General features: G+C 35.5%; 1 protein-coding gene across 2 annotated transcripts in view; it reads right to left on the bottom strand.

Moving 5' to 3' along the window:
- SEMA3E (semaphorin 3E) overlaps nt 1-19,876 on the bottom strand; it is a 277,385-nt gene that overhangs the window by 97,443 nt on the left and 160,066 nt on the right. For both annotated transcript variants that reach the window (XM_007982335.3, XM_073009166.1), the window contains exon 3: nt 285-344. In XM_007982335.3, coding sequence (XP_007980526.2) covers nt 285-344 — 60 coding nt within the window. The remainder of the gene's footprint in view (nt 1-284; nt 345-19,876) is intronic.

Below are 19,876 nucleotides of genomic sequence, written 5' to 3'. Positions count from 1 at the left end.
CATGGGAAATAGCATTAGTATAAGGAATTTGTAAACCCAAGTTGATTAAGATATTAAAAAACAAAATAAAAACCAAGATCTCAATGGCATCTCTGCTTCCTTTAACTCTACATTGAAATTAATTTTACATAATTATGTCTTATATGCCTATACATTTTTTTCTTCATGAACCAAATTGCACACATGCTTTTATAAGAGCAAATAAAAATTTAGTGATTCAGTTCTTTGTGGTTAACTAGGGATATAATTGATGATTTGTTTAATTTACAATGAATAATACTTACCGCATCTTTTCCCTTCATTATGCATTCTTCCATTTTTAGAGCTGTACTAGGCCAGTGTATCTAAAATAAAAGATAATGTACTATTATGATAACTGCATATAAAAATAAACCACACTGAAAACCATTTCACTTTCTTCTATAGTTCAAGACATTTCCATTTTTTTCTATTTTCTGATAAGATACAATGGGGCTTTGTGTTATTCACATAATTATTTGCATAATTAAGAAACTTATCCCTGGGCTTTTACTTTATGATAAATCCTTTTTTAAAAAAAAATTATATTTGAAAGTTCACCTCAAGTCTTGGCCCTTCAGAGGACAGCCATGCCTTAACCAGCCCTTTCCCGTATTAAACCTAACTGCTCCTCCAACGCAGGCCCATCCTGCAGTTTCTTGTGCTTTTACTACTTAACACAGAACCTGCTATGTGGTGGGCTCTCCATAATGTTTGCTGCATACAATGATTAAAGGATGAATGACTCTTTAATGCTGACTTATAATGTATCACCCAGTAATACACCATATTGTCTCTTTGATTATTTATTATTTATTTTTGTTTTTATTTTTTGAAATGAAGTCTGGCTCTGTCACCCAGGCTGGAGTGCAGTGATGTGATCTTGGCTCATTGCAACCTCCGCCTCGTGGGTTCAAGCAATTCTCCTGCCTCAGCCTACTGAGTAGCTGGGACTCAGTAGCTGGCGCCCGCCACCACACCCGGCTAATTTTTTGTATTTTTAGTAGAGACGGAGTTCACAGTGTTAGCTAGGATGGTCTTGATCTCCTGGCCTCATGATCTGCCCGCCTCAGCCTCCCAGAGTGATTATTTTTTTAAAACATTGTTTAACTCTACCAATTTCCAGCTAGATTTCCAAAAGTTTTCATTGCATTTTAAGTTTATTGTTTTCTTCCTTTATACATTCCTTAAAACTTATGTTTTAAGTTTGTTGGTTTATTCTCTGATAAGGAGAATATATCGAACTTTTCTTTTTCACCTGCAATAGTATCTAGCACTTTCCTGAGACCACAAGCAGAAATCAGTGTAACTATACTTGTTAACTGGTTTCACAAATTTCTAATTGCAAAACTTAGTTTATTTTTGAAAGAGATTTTTTTCTTTATCACTTTCTTTCCTTTTCTTTTCTCAGACTCCTTTTGGTCCTCTTTTTGCTTCATCTATAGAATTAATTGTACTATGTGCCAGGCACTGTGTTAAGAACTTTATTTTATTTTTTCCTTCTTTTGCTTTATCAATTTATGTGCAGAGGTTTGAGTTTTTATATTACTTAATTCATGATTCCTTTTCATCAACACTCTTAAAGGGTTCCTCTTTTATTTTAGTTAATTATTTATTTCCTTATTCCCACTCCATGTTTTATTTCCATCCCCCCAGGAGGCAACTATTGTATCCTGTTACCAGGTACCTTATTTGTTTGTATGTATTCTTATAAAGTGTATACTACTGCTTTTTGTGCATATATTTCTAATTTATGTAAATAGTATTGAAGTTAAGTCTTATCTCTTTCTTATCTTTTTCACTAAGAACTGGGTTTTTGAGGTCCCTCAATAGTCCTATGCACACATATAGTCTGCTGTTTCTGAGTGTTTTGCAATGTTAAGGTGTGGTTCCCCCATATTTTCTTATCAACTCTCCAAACGATGGATACCCAGATTGCTTCCAAGTCTCTATGACATCAAATAAATTGTTACCTTTTTGTACATGCCCTTTTTGGATCTGTGTAAGAAAATCGTTGGTATATATACATGAGATAAGAATTACTGGGTCTCAGGGCAAGTAAATTTTGCATCTGTGAATGTAGTACCAGACCGCTCTCCAGAATGGCTACATGTCTATACCGGCAATCCATGCCCCCACACCCTCACTTAGCATTATCAAGTTTTCCAATTTTTGTGCCAAGTGCTTTAAATACAATATCTAATTTAATCCTTACCACAGCTTTATCAAAGAGATGCTATTATTTTGGGAGCTTCTTTTAAAAATTCTTATTTATCTGTGCAAACCCACATTGCAATAAATCTATGGGTGGAAACAAAGGAATGTGATCCATAGGAGTAACTGTAGCAACTAGTCAGTTCCCAAATGCTTTTGTGGCTCAAGAGCTTAAGTTTCCACTTAACATTGTTTATCCCCACATCTGCTGGATCAATCACCTTCCCTCACCAGAATGAAAATGCTCAGTCCACCTCCTTTCTTAAGTTCCCTGGGTGTTTCAAGGGAACACCATCTCATGCAACCGTATCAATTTCATGGACTCAGCTGGTCAGGTGATTTATCTTGGAGGGATGTTGGTTCTCACCAAAACACTCTACAGTTTTTACTTAATTGCCTCCATCGAAGCCAGATGATATGGTTAGGCTATGTGTCCCCACCCAAATCTCATCTTGAATTGTAATTCCCATAATCCCCACTTTCCAAGGGAGAAATCAGGTGGAGGTAATTGAATCATGAAGGCAGTTTTCTCCATGCTGTTCTCGTGATACTGAGTTCTCACAAGATCTGATAGTTTCATAGGGGTCTTTTCCCTCTTAGCTCGGCACTTCTCCTTCCTGCTACCTTGTGAAGAAGGTGCTTCGCTTCCCCTTCACCTTCCAGCATGATTGGAAGTTTCCTGAGGCCTCCCTGGCCATGCTGAACTGTGAGTCAATTAAACCTCTTTCCTTTAAAAATTAGCCAATCTCGGTAGTTCTTTATAGCAGTATGAAAATGGACTAATACCCCAGGCTACCTAAGAATTTGATGAAGGAGTCAAAATAACACACCCAAGTAGCATGGCCCTCTCAAGACATCATTAACATTTTTACAAACAACCTCTTTCTCCTCAGGATGCTTAAGAATCCTCAGAGACCTTGGTTGAGAAGGATTCAGGTGCAGCCTTTTCCAGTTCAGTGTCAATGTTTACTGTTGTTAGACTGTATTGGTAGGCCTATGACAGCAAGACAGACTCTTCTGTCTACAGCAGTTTGTTTGTTCCCTTAAAGTCTCTATTATCTTCTGCCTCCCCTTCCTCTATCCATCACCATCCCAGTTTATGCTCTGCCAGCCTGGAAAGACATTCTGATTATCGAATAAAATATTAGACGTTGCTGATTGGTGGTATTTTTTTATTTAGTGGCAAATTGTAATTATTTTTAGGTTAGGAGCCAACATTTAAAAATTTTAAAATCTTGCATAAAAATCCCTATTTCCGATTTCCCTAGAAAAATATGATGAAATGCAACACTAGGCAAGCATTCCTGTGTGGCAACTTTCCTCCGGAGTTGAAATGGAACAGATATTTTGATTTGTTTCAGACTTTTCTTTTACATGAATGATTCCTACAGGCATTTTAGTTTCCAAAATCTCACGTTTGTTTGAATCCTAAATATCTTCAAGATTCAGCTTTTTTAGGACAGGTGTAGTGGCTCATACCTGTAATCCCAGCACTTTGGGAGGCCGAGGCAGGTGGATCACCTGAGGTCAGGAGTTTGAGACCAGCCTGACCAACATGGTGAAATCCTATCTCTATAAAAAATACAAAACTAGCAAGGCACAGTGGTGTGCACCTGTAGTCCCAGCTGCTCCAGAGGCTGAGGCAGGAGAATTGCTTGAACCCGGGGGACAAAGTTTGCAGTGAGCCAAGATCCCGCCACTACACTCCAGCCTGGGTGACAGAGTGAGACTCCATCTCAATTAAAAAAAAAAAAGAAGGAAAAATAAGTAAGACTTACGCTTTTTCTTTTTCTTAAAGCCATGCCTCGTAAAATATCAGGTAAGGCATGTATATCCCACAAGTGAAAGAGGCGTGTCACTTAACTTATACATTATGTAGCCAAAACCAGCTCCTGATACCTGAGTAATATTGGAAATTTATCAAAGTGGTGATAATAGCATTTTATAGTGATAAATGCTATCTGATTTAATTTATTATCATAGAAACAAGCACTCTATGGTTTGAATTATAGGTATAAAATATTACTTTTATGTTCTTATTCATTGGTGCAATGAGCCCCAAGCAGTATTTTACTAACAATATTGAGCATGAGGTGTTCTTTAATTTTCAAAGTGCAGTGTATAAACTTTTAAAGGAAAACACAATTTTGGCATATAAACTTTAAGTGAAAACACAGTTTTGTTTTTGATGTTGCAACACAAGAAAAGATAAACACAGAAAGAATGGTGATATAAAAGAAAACCAACCCTAAAGCAAAAAGCACACACACATAAAATCCTAGAATAGATGTTGATGTTGGCAATAAATCCATCAGTGGGTCATGTATGATTTAGGAAAGATATCAGTCAATATCCGGTTCAAGTGCAGCTTTGCATACACCTGAGTGGAGTCACTGACCCCACTATAGGGTGAATTCTAGAAGTGAGGCTGCAGAGTTTATAAACTTGACCTGATCTATTATTTTGGAAAACCATTCTTGAACTCAGGGATAGATTTTAATAAATAACCTCTAAGACTCATTCTAATTTGAGATTCAAATTGATTTGGGAATTATGATTTTATTGTGGAAGCATAAATTATTCAAATAGATATGCTAGAACTTGTGCATGTATATATAGACTATGTTTACAAATATATGTATTTTATCATATATAATAAAATATAAATTCATTTAGGATCATCTATCAGGAAAGATTTTCATTACTAATCCCCTTATCAATATAACTAGATTAGATAATACCTCTTCCATAATTCAGAATAATGCATTTTGTTTATAACATAACTTATGAGATACAGGCTCTGCTTCTTTTTACAATAGTACCATCCCTTCTTACTCATTTTTCATTATTATGTAAAATGAAGACTTCTTTAAACTTTAGTTTTATCGTACATTGCTCTGTATTCCCCTAAATAATGGTTTCAAAATGACCATTTCCAGTTAAACACACTGTCTAGGGGTTAATTCTCCACAGCATTTTTATACATCTTTTGACAGCTTTTATTCCAGAATATCTTTTCAAATAGCCTGAAAAGAGAGAAATTGAATCTCCCTCCAGGGCAAATGAAAGATTTGTTTCCTGACCGGGATGGTAAAGATTGTATCTTCCTCTAGACAAAGTTTAGACAGTTTTGCTAACAGCCACCTTATAAGATTGGGAGTTTCCTAAGCTTGGGGTCCCTGAGATGTGACACATATCCACTGAGTGCAGTGTCTACCTAGGCTGCCGCGCATCACCCCCTGCAGGACTTGCGGGGCAAGGACACTGATGGAAACAAGAAGCCCTTGCTGCCTGCTGTGCCATGAGTAATAAGAGTCTTTTGTCTCTGACCCAAGAGTGTAATGTTTTCTGACAACATCTGTGAAACTGTGACCGGCTAACCTGTCTTGAGAGCAAGATAAAATCTCAGACCCTTCACGGTTTTTGTCACAAAGATATTATGTGATGGTGAAGACAATAACGGCTTTTCTAGGATTGCCAGAACATGCATTGTTCCTAGCAGCAAAACTAATAATGGCAATTGCTGTAAGAATAACGAAACTATTCTTTCAGGCGCATTTCCCAGAGTTTCACAGCAAAATCTTTGCTGATGTTTTTTCAACAGATAGTATTTCTTGCTCCTTTAATCCCTCATAGTGTTCTTATTTTCTCTATCTAGGACAACAATGATGTGTACTTAATTTTAGCTCTCTTATTAGACTATAAATTACAGAGGGCAAGGCAGTGACTTATTTCTGTCTCACTACCAGTGCCTGTCTGGCACAATGTCTTAAGCACAGTCTCTGCTTTTCAACGTCTGTTGATTGGCTTGTATCAGTCAATATGCCTTTTATCACATTCTTGGTAAAGTCAATCTGTCAAAGGAGATTACACTGAAGTTTGAGAGATCAGGTTTGTTGGCATGAAAATGCTGTAACATGTTAAATAAATAAAACAAGTAAAAATTTCCAGTTTAATCAGGAAGGAAATACCACAGGATGTTAGCAATAACCTAGGCTCTTAAAGACTCATAGGATCTCTGAGGAAAGGTAGACGGATGTCGAACAGATCACTCTGAGTAGATGGAAGAGAGATAGAAGATAAGTATGAACACTCTCTAAAGTTCAACACATGGGGGCTCTCCAAAGGAGTAGCAGAAATATAGGTTTACTAAAGTTTTATTGTTGTTGTTTTGGTTTGTTTGGTATTTTTAAATAGTTTAATAGGCTCAGAACTGCATCCAAATGTTAACTCAGGTGACAATATATGGCAAAGAAAGACCTCACTGGAAATGGAAAGTTATTTTTTAAAACCATCACATAAAAACATTCTGCCAAGCTAGTAACGGAAATGATTTTCTTCATTTGTCTTGGCAGTCAGGATGCCTTTTGGTTCTGCTCCAGAGTTTAGCATCAACAAAAACCCATAAAATTAGGCTATTTGTTCTGCACAAAACATTTTTAAAGGCCGTTAAACAACAGTGTGTAATGTGATTTCCAAAATCTCTGTACCAAAAAAGATACAAAAAGCAAAAGGTTAAATACACATCATTTCATCACAATACCCCTACAATATAATTTAATCATTCCACTGCACATTAACAAGCCATTCACTATTCTTGCATATCTCAATGGAGAAAAATAAAATGAAGTATAAATTAAATTACAAGGTAATTTTTTTTCTGGACTCCCTATTGAGTCACACAATTATACCGGGATTAAGGATCTAACAGCTTATTGTTACAAGATGTTATGACACTCAGAGATTTAGGAGAGCACAAACAAACTAATGAATATGAAATAATTTTTTAACTGTAAAAATTAGATTATCTTTTTATTTAAAAATAGTAAATAAAACAATCCAGTTAATACAAGTCTATCTTCATAGAATATGTTTTAAGTGACTAAGCCTATATAATTTTATCTTATATTCTCTTCCTATTTCTATTATTCTAATGAAAAGTGTTTGCCCATATCTGGAGTTTTCTTTATGTATTTACATCTATGTACTGCACTAGTGTCCATCAATGTACATCTTAATTATAGATCTTATAAATATTATTAAAAACAAGAAAATATATTTTGAATATAACACATTAAAATAATCTTAATGGTTTATAAATGATAATCTTTAACCTGACACACATTATCTGTCATCATGTTTATGCCTTTATACTTAATTATAATGACTGTCATTATTCAAGTAATTTATATGCCAGAATTATAATATTTTGAACTATGGACAAAATTTTGTACTTTAAAAAGCTTATTCTCCTAAGCATTTGAACTAGAAAAATATGATAACTACACACAAACATTTGTAGCCTGATGTATGGTCTTTTTTATGGAAAAATTTATTCAATTGGTATCATTAATGTGAAATGCCATCTGACATTTATGTGCAAATTGTACATAAATGCCTTTCTACTCAATAAAAAATTAAATTCTAAAATACAATAAATTTTTTCACCTTTGATACAATGAAGTTGAATAAATGAGAAAGATATGAATATTTTTATAAATAGAATTATCTAACAGAACTATAATATGTATAGATATCCAAATTAAGTAGTGTAATTTTGACTTTTTTTTTTTTTTTTCTTTGAGAGAGTTTTGCTCTTGTTGCCCAGGCTGGAGTGCAATGGCACGATCTCAGCTTACCACAACCTCCACCTCCCAGGTTCAAGTGATTCTCCTGCCTCAGCCTCCCAAGTAGCTGGGATTACAGGCATGCGCCACCATGCCCGGCTAATTTTTTTGTATTTTAAGTAGAGACAGGGTTTCTCCATGTTGGCCGGGCTAGTCTTGAACTCCTGACTTCAGATGATCTGCCCACCTTGGTCTACCAAAGTGCTGGAATTACAGGCGTGAGCCACCACACCGGACCCAGTTTTAGCTTTAAATTACAGTAGTGAGAATAATTTTAGAAAAACAAGCTGAAATTTAGAAAGATAAAAACTATAGATCAGAGTTTCTAAAACTGAAAGTTTATTACCAAATATGAAATATTCTATGAGTTCTGCCAAAATATGGCTTAAATATATAAACATATTCATTTTTTATTTTTTCATGAAATAGAAAAAAAGAAAATAAAATTTTATACATTAAACAAGTATTCATATCTTCCAGAGAATAATTTTGATTTATTTTTTAGGAAGTCTTAGTAATTCTCAAATGTGTACAGATTGCAAGGGGATATTCAGACAGAACATAGACAGGATAATCTGTTACCTGTGATTGAATACTGGAGTCTCCTGGGGCTCTCAACCCTTACTATAAGTAAACAAAGGGTGTACAGTTACATATAATACCAGTCAGTGCTTTCTTCTCTACTACTCTCACCAGCAACTAATTGTTATACTAGTTCATAACTATTACTAGGGTAAAATGCAGGCATGCAAAGGGAATAAGAGCTAAGGAGAAAGAAACACCTCATAACAGAGGCGGAACTAGCAAAACTAATGGCACACTGAAGACCAATATGGAAGTTGATCTCAAAGCACTGGTTCTCAGTGATGGCTTCTAGTACCGATGTACCTGGTTTTAAATTCTAACTGCCACTTACTGGCTTCATGACTCTATTCTCATTTTCCATCCATTTATTCATCATGCTGCTGTCAAAATAATCACTAAACTACAATTCTAACTATTTTATGCCCATATTGAGACTCCTGCATTGCCAGTGACTCCTGCACTGCCCAGCAGATTTCGTTTCAATAGCATTGCAGTCAGTATTCTTCATGAACTAGTCTGTGGTTCCCATCCTTAACTCTTACTGTATACCCTTTTCCCACCCACATGCCCCCAATCCATCTATTTACTTCAGCCCAAAACATCAGTCATTATTCTACACTGCTCTGAAATTTCTGTCCTTCCTACTCCTACTTTCTATGTTCTCACTCTCAGTCAAAATTCTATTATTCAAAGTCCAATTGAAATTATATCTCTTCCAGGAACCACTACTAAAATACTTTCTTAGCATTTTATTTGAACCTTTATTGTCTATTCAAATTGTGCCACCTATGGCACATGTATATCTATCTATCTTGTCTATTATATTATAAATATTTTAGGGTAGGCACTGTTTTATTCATTTTTGCATACTTCATGTCCCCATATACATTTCTAGAACTTAGTTAAATAACATCTAAAAATATGTAATACTTTTATCCCTCACTTTCTATGGTAGCACATTAGAATCATCTAGCTTCAATAATAACAATGAAAACAGCAAATATTAAGGCGCTGCTTACTATGTTCCAGGCACTGTTCTAGGCACTTAATAACTCACCTAATCTTCTCACAAAAGCTAAGAGAAAGATACTATGGCTCTCTGTTCTTACAGTTAAGAGAACTGAGAAACAGAGCTGTGGACTAACTTGCCCAGAATCACTCATCTAATAAGAGGTAGTGTTCAGATGGGAGCCCTAACAATATGGCTATAGAATCTGTGTTCTTTGCTGTTACACGCTGGTTTCTTCTCTCTTCAAAAAGTCCTCTAATATAATTGAATTAAAATAATTTAAAATAAAATAAAAACTAAAATTAACATGTTGGCTTTAACTGTTAAACACAAACAATAAGGAAACACAAACAAATATACTAGATCTAGTGCTTCTTTTTGGTAAATATAAATAAATATGATGAATATGAAAAACTAAAAAAGCTTTTCTCATAGAAAAGAGAAAACGGCAGAGAAATGCTTTCAACATTTTTAGGTGCAATGTGGAAAACCTTACCATGCATGATATCCAGAGGAATTTTATTTTTGATTAACACTAATTTTAGCTGACTAAACAATATTATCACAACCACTATTTCAAAATACCATTACAGGCTGGGTGCAGTGGCTCACATCTATAATCCTAGCACTTTAAGAGCCCCAGGCGGGTGGATTACCTCAGGTCAGGAGTTCGAGACCAGCCTGGCCAACATGGTGAAACTATCTCCACCAAAAATATAAAACAAAATTAGCTGGGCGTAGTCGCACATACTTGTAATCCCAACTACTTGGGGACTGAGGCAAGAGAATCGATTGAACCCTAGAGGCAGAGGATGCAGTGAGCTGAGATCATGCCACTGCACTCCAGCCTGAGTGACAGAGTGAGACTCCATCTAAAATAAATAAATAAAATGCTAGTACACAGTATTAAAATGTTTTAAAGTCACAGGGAATGTTTTTTTCCATACTTTTTTTTTTTTCAAATAATTGTCTGAATTACAGATAACAGAATAGTTGTGTAAATAGTGGGTTGACTGTAACAAAATACCAAGATATTTTGTAGTTATTACTTTTGTTTTTGGAATTCCCTAAATGTATTTTTGATATAGCTAAAATATTCAATTATCCATGAATTGCTTTTTTAGCTATTTAAAACTTAACAATTTTACTGAATCTATTTAAATCTTCTTAGACTTAGGTTCAATTAAATTATACCAGCAACTGAAGTTTGAATAACTATGCATTATGTAGAAATAAAATGTAATTCTGCTGAATGAAAGCTCCTAACCAGAAAATCTAGTCATAACATAATAAAATGTTATCTCTTCTGGTTGCATCTTGAAATTACAAGAGTTATAAATAAATTGCAGGGAATGGGTATGAGAAGAAACATATACATTTATTTTCAAATTATCTATTAATAGATTGGATGTTCTTCCTCAATACAGAACTATAATTTAACAATTAAGTAGCAAGTGAAAGAAAACTTAATGAGGACTCTATAATAAAAAAAGAAAAAAAAAAAGAAAGGCAATTTAAACATGAATAGCCATGAATGCTAATAGTTAGAGCCCTATCCCAATTTAGAGACTTTGAAGCTTATAAACACTTTTTTTTTTTTTTTTTTTTTTTAAAGAAACAAATGCAGATGTGGGTTGGATCTACGGTCAATCAAGTGAGAAAAGTCTATGAGGATGTTCTGTTTTTCCCTTTCCAAGTATTCTATCCATACAAGGTCCTGATATTGTCACATTATGATCAGAAAGTCTCAGATGCTTTAATTTTTTACTTAGATAATAGTTTTCTTTACTTCAGCCAAAGGTCTTTTTGCACTAAAGGACACTAGAAAAAGAAAAAATAAATAAATAAATAATAAATACAAACAACAACAAAAACACATTTTTTTTCAATGTCTTAGAATGTTAAATCAGAATTTGATTGAAACCAGAATTTTCATCTAAGAAGTGTTACATTATCTGGGGATTTTAGAGAGTTTTAGATAGAGTAAAATGCAAAAGCTATTCTCTGAGGAGGTGGGAGATGCTCACATTAGATAATGCAAACGGAGTTATGAAATTGGAAGTTTTAGAGTGAAGAGTATGCTTTAGCATCAGCACTGAGTTTTGCAGTTTGTAGTGAGGGTTTAGGGTCTTTAATGAATGTTACATAGGTACAACAGAGCAGAAATTCATTGGGAAAGAGTATTATCGCATGGTCTGGGAAATGCAGTGAGTTAAATAATTTAGAAAGCAAAGCTGTTATCTAAAAACACTAATAAAGTACAATAAGTTTATTAAATTACAGATTCTTATCTATTTCAAAATTGTATGGAAAAATTATCCTTATAAGTGTGTATATTCATGTAAGTTCTGGTTATTATTTAGAAAATAATTATTTAGTACCACATATAGGACCGGTATTTCCAGGACCAGCAAGGATGCTTAATATCCCAGCGTTTCACAATCCTCATACCATTACAATCACCTGGGAGAGTTTCAGAAAGTACCACTATTTAGTCCCCACATCAGTTTAGAGGTAGAGCCAAGACACAAATATTATTTACACAATCCTCAGGTGTTTATTAAGGTGCAGCCAAGGTTGCAATTACTGCCACACCGTGAAACACGATTCTTACCCTGTTTGCCAGAATATAAGTGGGTAGGTGGTGGATAGGTGGCTTGGGATATAAGGGTAAGTAGCAGGCAGACAAAATTAACCTAAATGAAATTCAGCAATAACTAGTCTGAAAGTGGTTGTGATAATAAGTACAATAAAATTTGCAAGAGGCCGGGTGCGGTGGCTCACATCTATAATCCCAGCATTTTGGGAGGCCGAAGCGGATGGATCATGTGGTCAGGAGATTGAGACCATCCTGGCTAACACAGTGAAACCCCGTCTCTACTAAAAATACAAAAAAATTAGCCTGGCGTAGTGGTGGGCGCCTGTAGTCCCAGCTACTCGGGAGAGGCTGAGGCAGGAGAATGGCCTGAGATCGTGCCACTGCACTCCAGCCTGGGCGACAGAGTGAGACTCCGTCTCAAACAAACAAACAAACAAACAAAACATTACGAGAAAGCAGACAGTGAAGAGAACAGATTTATTGATGGAAGATGTTACAATTAGCAACAGACACACTTTCATTCTTTCATTACATCTTCAAAGATGAACATAACACAGTGCCTACTCTTAAGGACCCATCTTATAAGTAAACTGACAGCTGAACAGCCAAAGCTAATACAATATGGGAATCAAAATCAGACCTTAGAATAAGGAAGGGCAAGGAGAACCTTTTCCAAATCTAGGTTAAAAGAGAAAGAAAATAGATTTTAAAAAATTGGATATGTTTGAAGGTTATTCCAGGAAAGGGGAGCTGTAAGGATACAGAGGTACGAAAAAGAGCAAATAGAAATGGTCTGACTAGCAATGTGTTATTGGTGGACAAGTGGAGATTAGGCTAAGAAGGTAGATGAGAGTAAATCATGAAGAACTACATTTGCTCAGCCGAGAAATTTATATTTATATTTACTCAAAAAAAATTAGAATGCTTTCTAAAGTGAAAATTATGGAGCAGGAGTTGTTAACTGGGGCCTGAAAAAAGAATTCAGGGAACGCGCCACCTCAGAAATCAGAGAAAAAAACAAACAAACAAACAAACAAAAAGTCATTATGCATTAACCATTAAGTTCTAACTGGAATTTAGCATTTCTGTCAGATAATATCATATAAATGTAGAAAGCAAACTATAGTAGTATTAGCAGTATCTGTGGTTTCATTACCAAGAGAAAATACATTTCAAGGCTACTTTAGAGTTGCTGCAATTATCTCAAAATATCATTAACACTCATCATTAATTGGAAATGCGGGTGCTTATGAGTGAGACCTGTTGCTAGGTTTTATTACTTAATATGTTAATAAAGAAGGTACATGTCATCATATCATAAATTGCTATTTGAATGTCATAATAGTTGTATTTAAAAATATAGTTTTGCTAACTTGATTTTAATATTTTGCTTCGTAATTCTACATATTTACTTTACACATTGGAGGGTCCTTAGGTTTTGCCAGACTGCCAAATGAATCCATGTCTCACAAGGAAATTAAGCACCCCTATACAAACTACATTTGTTGTTGATTTTGTAGAAAGAAAAAGAAGAAATAATAATGTAGAAAAGACAGAAAATAACCAGCCCTTAAGAAAGGTCAACAAGCTGGAACCCAGAGCATGGGTTTAAGGAGTGACATTTCATAAAAGGAGGGAGTACTGCCAATATAACAAGGAAGGGGGTGGAAAACATCATGCGGAAACAGTAGATTTGGTGATGGGAGGGTGAGGATCAACATGTTCAATGGTTTCCATTTTGTAAATGAAGTTAAAATTGAAGGTTATTTATCTTCCCTGAAGAGATCATCAGGACTAATCCATCATGACATACCTCTGTTGAGCATAGTCACCATGGGAAGTATTGACCCGACCCACTTCCAGGTCAACAATGAATACTTGGACTCATACATCACATAGCTCTGTACCACCCCCAATCTGACCCCACCTTTCTGAGGCCTCAGACCCTTCTGTGAAGTTCTTTGGAATGTCATTGACAAAATCCCTGTGACTTCAGTCTTTCTCCCCCCATATTCCTTTACCTTCTTGCTCTGGTTAAAATCAGCTTGTCCCCGAGAATACTGTTTCTCTACCAGATATGGTGGTGGCTTTTTTACTCTAAACCCACATATGGGGAAAATATTTTCACTGACCACTCTCCCCTTCTCCTCACTAATTTTTTCCCCTCTAAATTCACCTACTCAATAAAGGTTTAAAATAATAAAACCCTAGCTGCTTTAAAGTTCATGTGGTCACAACCATACCACCTGCTACCTTCCTCCTTGTAGTCATCTACCATCATCCATTGCTACTTTCTCCTCATTAATTGAATATTTTTTTAACTAGCTTACTATCCTTCTCTTCACAAAGATAATTCATCAACCACCGCACTTGCAAGTCAATGCCTGTCCATCTGTTTCAATGACCTGGTCCTTCAAATCAGCCTGAGGCACATGCTCTGATGTTACTTCACCAGCTCTGCAGTGTAACTAGTCAGAACTGGTCATTGAGCCTTGAAATATGGATAGTGGGCACTTAATTTTGCTACATTCTTAAATATCACCTCCCTAGAAAACATTTTTTTGACCACCCTACTCTCCTCACCAACCTCTACTGTCTTACTTCCACTAAGTTGTTTTATTTTCTTTATAGCATGTATCATACCTGGAGTTATATTATAATATTATTTCATTTTTCCAGTGTATTTCCTAATTTTATACGCAATGTATTCTGACATAAATCTAGGGTTATTAAAGTTATGATCAAATAAAGCTAAAAATAATTTAAAATAATATTATAGTTGCTAAAATAGAGAAGTATTGGTGCAGAGATAAATAAATGAATCAAGGGAAGAGTGTTGAAGAATGTGGGAGTCATACAGAACAACAGAGTAAGTGTGAGAGAGTGTGTGAGTTCATTGGGAATTCATGCACTGATGGAACTTTGTATAACCACATTGGAAAGCTATTTGGCACTATCTTGACATTAACATATTCTATCATTGGCAACTCTACTCCTGAATATATATGCCCTGGATCCTTTCCCATATGCATGTATCAGGAGAAGTTTGCTAAAATGATCATAGCAGCATTGATAAAATGAAATATGGGAAACCACCCAAATGTCCTTTGACATAGAATGGATAAATAAGTTGTGTTATATTCATATGATGGAACATATTACACAAAATACAGAGTAAATAATAAGATCTTATACATACTGCTGTGTGCCAAGCACTGCTCTTGGTACTTTACATAAATTAATTCATAATTAATTTTTATCTTCAAAGAGGAATAATATTTATCCTTTTACAAATAAAGAAATAGATACACAACGGGATTTAGGAACTTGTCCAATATTATACATGCATAGCCAGGACTTAAACACCAAAATCCCCATTAAGTGCTCCCAATTCACTGTTCTACTTCTACAGCAAATAAGGCATGGGTACAGGTGACACATTAAATATAAGAAATAACATTAAATAAAAGAAAACAAAACAAAAGGCAATCCCAGAAGAATGCAACACACCATTGTATATGATTTTTACATAGCTCAAAAGTAGCGACACTAAATAATATACTGTGTAGGAAAACAGTATATAGAGAATATATACTGTATGGGAAAATATATAATAAAATAATTTCTAAAAATGAAAACGAGAAAGGGTAGTGGGTAGTAATTGCTCCTGGGCAGCAGGTTGGATGTGGGGAGAAACAGGGAGAAGACGAAGGTAGCCGCCCCTGCAATGGGATTGGTGATATTTTCATTCAGATGTTGGGAGCTGGGTTCACAAGTATTTACTTTATTATATTTTCTAATGAATTTATGTTATATATATCCCTTTCTGTATGAAATATTATGTTTTAAAAGATATTAAAGAAATAAACAGAAAGTGAGAAAGTGAAAAAATAAAAGGCTTTGGCTACATTTTCAAGGTGTTTGATTTGAAGGAAAGAAGGAAAGATGTATCACTGAGTAGATCTGTGGTTAACGGGGGACATGTGTGTGTGTCTTTTTTTTTTTTTTTTTTTTTTTTAAGAGAGTGTCTCACTATGCTGCCCAGGCTGATCTTAAACTCCTGGGCTCAAGCAATCCTCCTGCCTCAGCCTTCAGAGTAGCTGGGACTACAGGCATGCATCATATATGTATCTTCATTTGGAGGGTCTGAGTCTTGTAGATAGGTAGGCTAAATTAAATGTGGAGACTTTTCCTGATTATCATGACTGTGGGGAGAGTGCTACTGGCATTTTGTGGGTACAAGCCAGCTAAACATCCTGCAATGAACATGGCACTCCCATCCTTAACTATGAATTATCCAAGATGTCAGCAGTACCAAGGTTGAGAAGCTCAGAGATAGAGAAAGCAAAGCGGGAGAGATTTAAAAAATATATTTTATCAGGAAAACAATTGAGGGAGTAAGGTCCAGACAAGATAGGAGGATAGCTGGGCCCTAAAGCAGACACATTACATTTTTAGAGCCTGGTGAGCACCGAAGAACAGACCGTTTTCTTAAGCTCACTCTTTTAAGCAGAATGTCATAAAGTAGACCTTACTCCTACTCCGCTGCTACTAAAAACAGCCTCAGAGGGCATACTGAGAGTTTTATTGCTGATCATTCTGAAGAAACAGAAAGAACAAATACAAAATAAGATATGCAGGTGGGGCCGATGTTACATCAGAGCTAATGAAGCATAACAAGCCTCAGGACTCCTTCCTGGCACCTGCCCAGACTGTAGACCTGAAAGGAGCCTTTGCAATTTTGAAAATATTTAAGTTTGAGTTAATTATAGTACTTAAAATTACCCCCCTGCAGTTGTATACATTTTGGGCTCCACAAAATAAGGATTTACCCTGGAGTTTGGGGTACTCCAATAGGTTTTATAGCTACTTTCCTTGACATCCTGGCTAGATGGCACCCTGAAGCTCAATGACCACATACTACTCTATTTAGTTCCCTAAGATGCAGTTCATAAAGCCTCATCACCCTCCGGGTCTCCTACACTTATATAGTTTTCACAGGTCATTTCCTCCATGAAAGCCCAGCTTTCTATTATTAAAGTGCTGAGGGTATAATTAGGCCAAAACAATACATGAGAGTGAGTAGGTGATTCAATTTCCCCTGCTCTGAAGGGGATTCACATTACAATGAGAAGCTGCTATCTCTTGGTCTTATGGTCCACATAGGAAACAACAGCTCAGGAAAATTGTCATTAAATTTTGTGCACATAAGTCACCTATTTGTTATACATGTAGATTCCAGGGAACCACTCCATGATAGTCACATAATATTTTGGTCCAAGGAAGATAATTTAAGAACTACTTCCTCAATGCAAAGGTTGTTAATTTTCTGAAATGACAGATCTTTTATAGGTTCTTCTAATATTCACATATTAACAATTTTAATATAGGGATCGATCTATGACAGCCTTATTTATGATCCCTAGGTTAGATACTCCTTCACAGAAAATCAGAGTAAGTAGATGATATCAGAGAGAGAGAGAGAGAGAAGAAAAAGAAAGAGATAGTGGCAGAGGCAGTTAGGATTAAAGTTGGAAAGAGATCAACCAAGAAGTGAGAGAAAAACCCATTGAATTTGACAGGCAGGAGGTTGTGTGTGTGTGTGTGTGTGTGTGTGTGTATTTATATTTTATATATATGGAGAGAGAGGAAGAGTGAAAGAGAGCAATTGGTATACATATGTTTGAAGTCAAAAGAGAACTACGGAGAAAATAAAGACATTAGAAAGAAAGGAAAGATAGGGTGAAATGCAATATTTGCTTCGACTTTAACCTGAATCACTAAAACGATAGGAAAAGGATTTAAAAGACATAATCCAAAAAGGACAAATAAAACTGGAGTGTAGATGCCAAAGAAATATCAGCAACATTTTAAAAACTCTAAAACATATGGGCAAGTGTTGGCACTTTGCACGCTAGGAAAAGCGGAAATCTAACTGCCTGCAAGGTGACAGGAGCCAATATGCAAGCTGATTCATAAAAAAGACTCCAGAAATTCTCAGAAATTAGAAGCCTAGAGTGAGAAGAGGGGTGGGTGTGGATGATGTCAAGAGAAGTGTTTCAAAGTGTGCATAATAAGCAGTAACGCCAGACAATAAAGGGGGAACAATCTGACTTAGAGGAGTCCCAGAAGAAAGTCAAGAGAAGAATGAAGAGAAGAAAAGATGTAATAGAAATAATGAGCATTCTCTAGAGCCAAAGGTCATGGGGTCCCTGGTAGAAAGGTCCATTGTGTCTCAGTGCAACGGGTGTAAAAAGAGAGATTCAAGAGAAATAGGAGAAGGTTTTAAAACACAGAGATTAAAGAAGGGATTCTAAATGCATGAATGAGAGACAGGTTACATCTAAAACTTTGAAATTAGAAAGAATCGGACTTCTCAGCGGCTGTACTAGAAGTTTGGAAACAATGGATTGATATCCTCAAAATTCTGAAGCAAGTGATTTTCAACCTAGAATTTTATATCCATCTATCAATAATGTGTGAAATTGGAATAATACAATTTTCAAACATACGAGACTCAACACTGGACTCTGTATCCTTCTTCCAGAAGCTAGGAAAGGATATGCTTCCACAGCATGGCAGACTATAGGTGGGGGGCCAGAGAAACTGAAGTTCTATACAAGTCAGGGGCTGAGAGGATGCTCTAGGTGATGGTGAAGCTAAGCTCCAGCTGGGCAAATGGAGCATGGAGGATACCTTCAATTAAAAAAACGGAAACAATGTGAACTGATGAAAACTGGTAAGTTTTACTACATTGAGAGGAGTATAAAAACTTTTGTAGAGAGATTGGTAAAAAATTAGTGAAACTAATATAAAAATCTTATCAAACGGAAAAAAATGGGATATGTTAAATTTCAAGAGAAATAAGAAAATTGTAGAAAGAAGTAAAGGAAAGAAGGAAGGAAATAAGGGCAGAAAAAAGGGAGGGAAAAGTGTGATAAACTTCCCACATGTGGCTCAGTGGTGAATACTATCTTCCTAATCATACTAAGGTAAAGACACTGGTATTTAACCAAAAATTGTGGTATAATTATTTTGGGAAGATAGAGGGCAAGTGATTGGAGGGTTGCTGATGAAGTATAGTACACAGATATTTTAACTGTGGTATTGCAAGAGGATGCTAAAATCCTCCTCTTCCTTGAAGATGTATTTCTTAACAGATATTGCCTAAAATGAAACATATCAATAAACAGTACACAAACGTTAGTTTGAAATATGTAGAGAAGAACCAGAAGAAACAACAAAGGGTTTAAAATTATTACCTCTAGGGATAGGGAACTGGCAGAAACCAAGGAATGATGCTTCATGTCATAATTTTTTTAATGACTTTAGAAAATATGGACATAGCTCATAAACATAAAAATAAATCAATTACAAAGAAAGTGTATTACATAATACATGCACTTATGCCAAAAATGCTATGTTCTAAATATTTATGTTTTGTGTAAGATTTATATGGGTCTGGGAAAATTTGGCTTAATTATTTGTATAATTATAGACTATAATTACAGATTATTTTTCTCTTTTTCCAAAAGATGTTGGTACTTTCTTGTTCTAAATTTATAAATGACTTCACCATGTTAAAGGAGCATCCACCTGAAGTAGTGATATTACCAGGAGAACTATATGAGGTAGTTAGATCGAGGCCCCATATTCACATTTCTTCAAGCTTGCGCTTTGGAATAGTAAAGCCCAGAGGAACTGGTGGTGATTCATCATCAAACCCAAGTCTCAGGACAGTGGGTGTGGTAACAAGACCACCATGCAAGAAGAATGTCAAATGCGCCAGGCAAGAGTGTCTGGAAATCCAGGTATCAGTGTTGT

The sequence above is a fragment of the Chlorocebus sabaeus genome, chromosome 21, assembly GCF_047675955.1.
Source record: "Chlorocebus sabaeus isolate Y175 chromosome 21, mChlSab1.0.hap1, whole genome shotgun sequence".
NCBI classification, from domain to species: Eukaryota; Metazoa; Chordata; class Mammalia; order Primates; family Cercopithecidae; genus Chlorocebus; species Chlorocebus sabaeus.
Note: the sequence above shows the minus strand (reverse complement) of the source record. Positions and strands in the feature narration are given on the sequence as shown.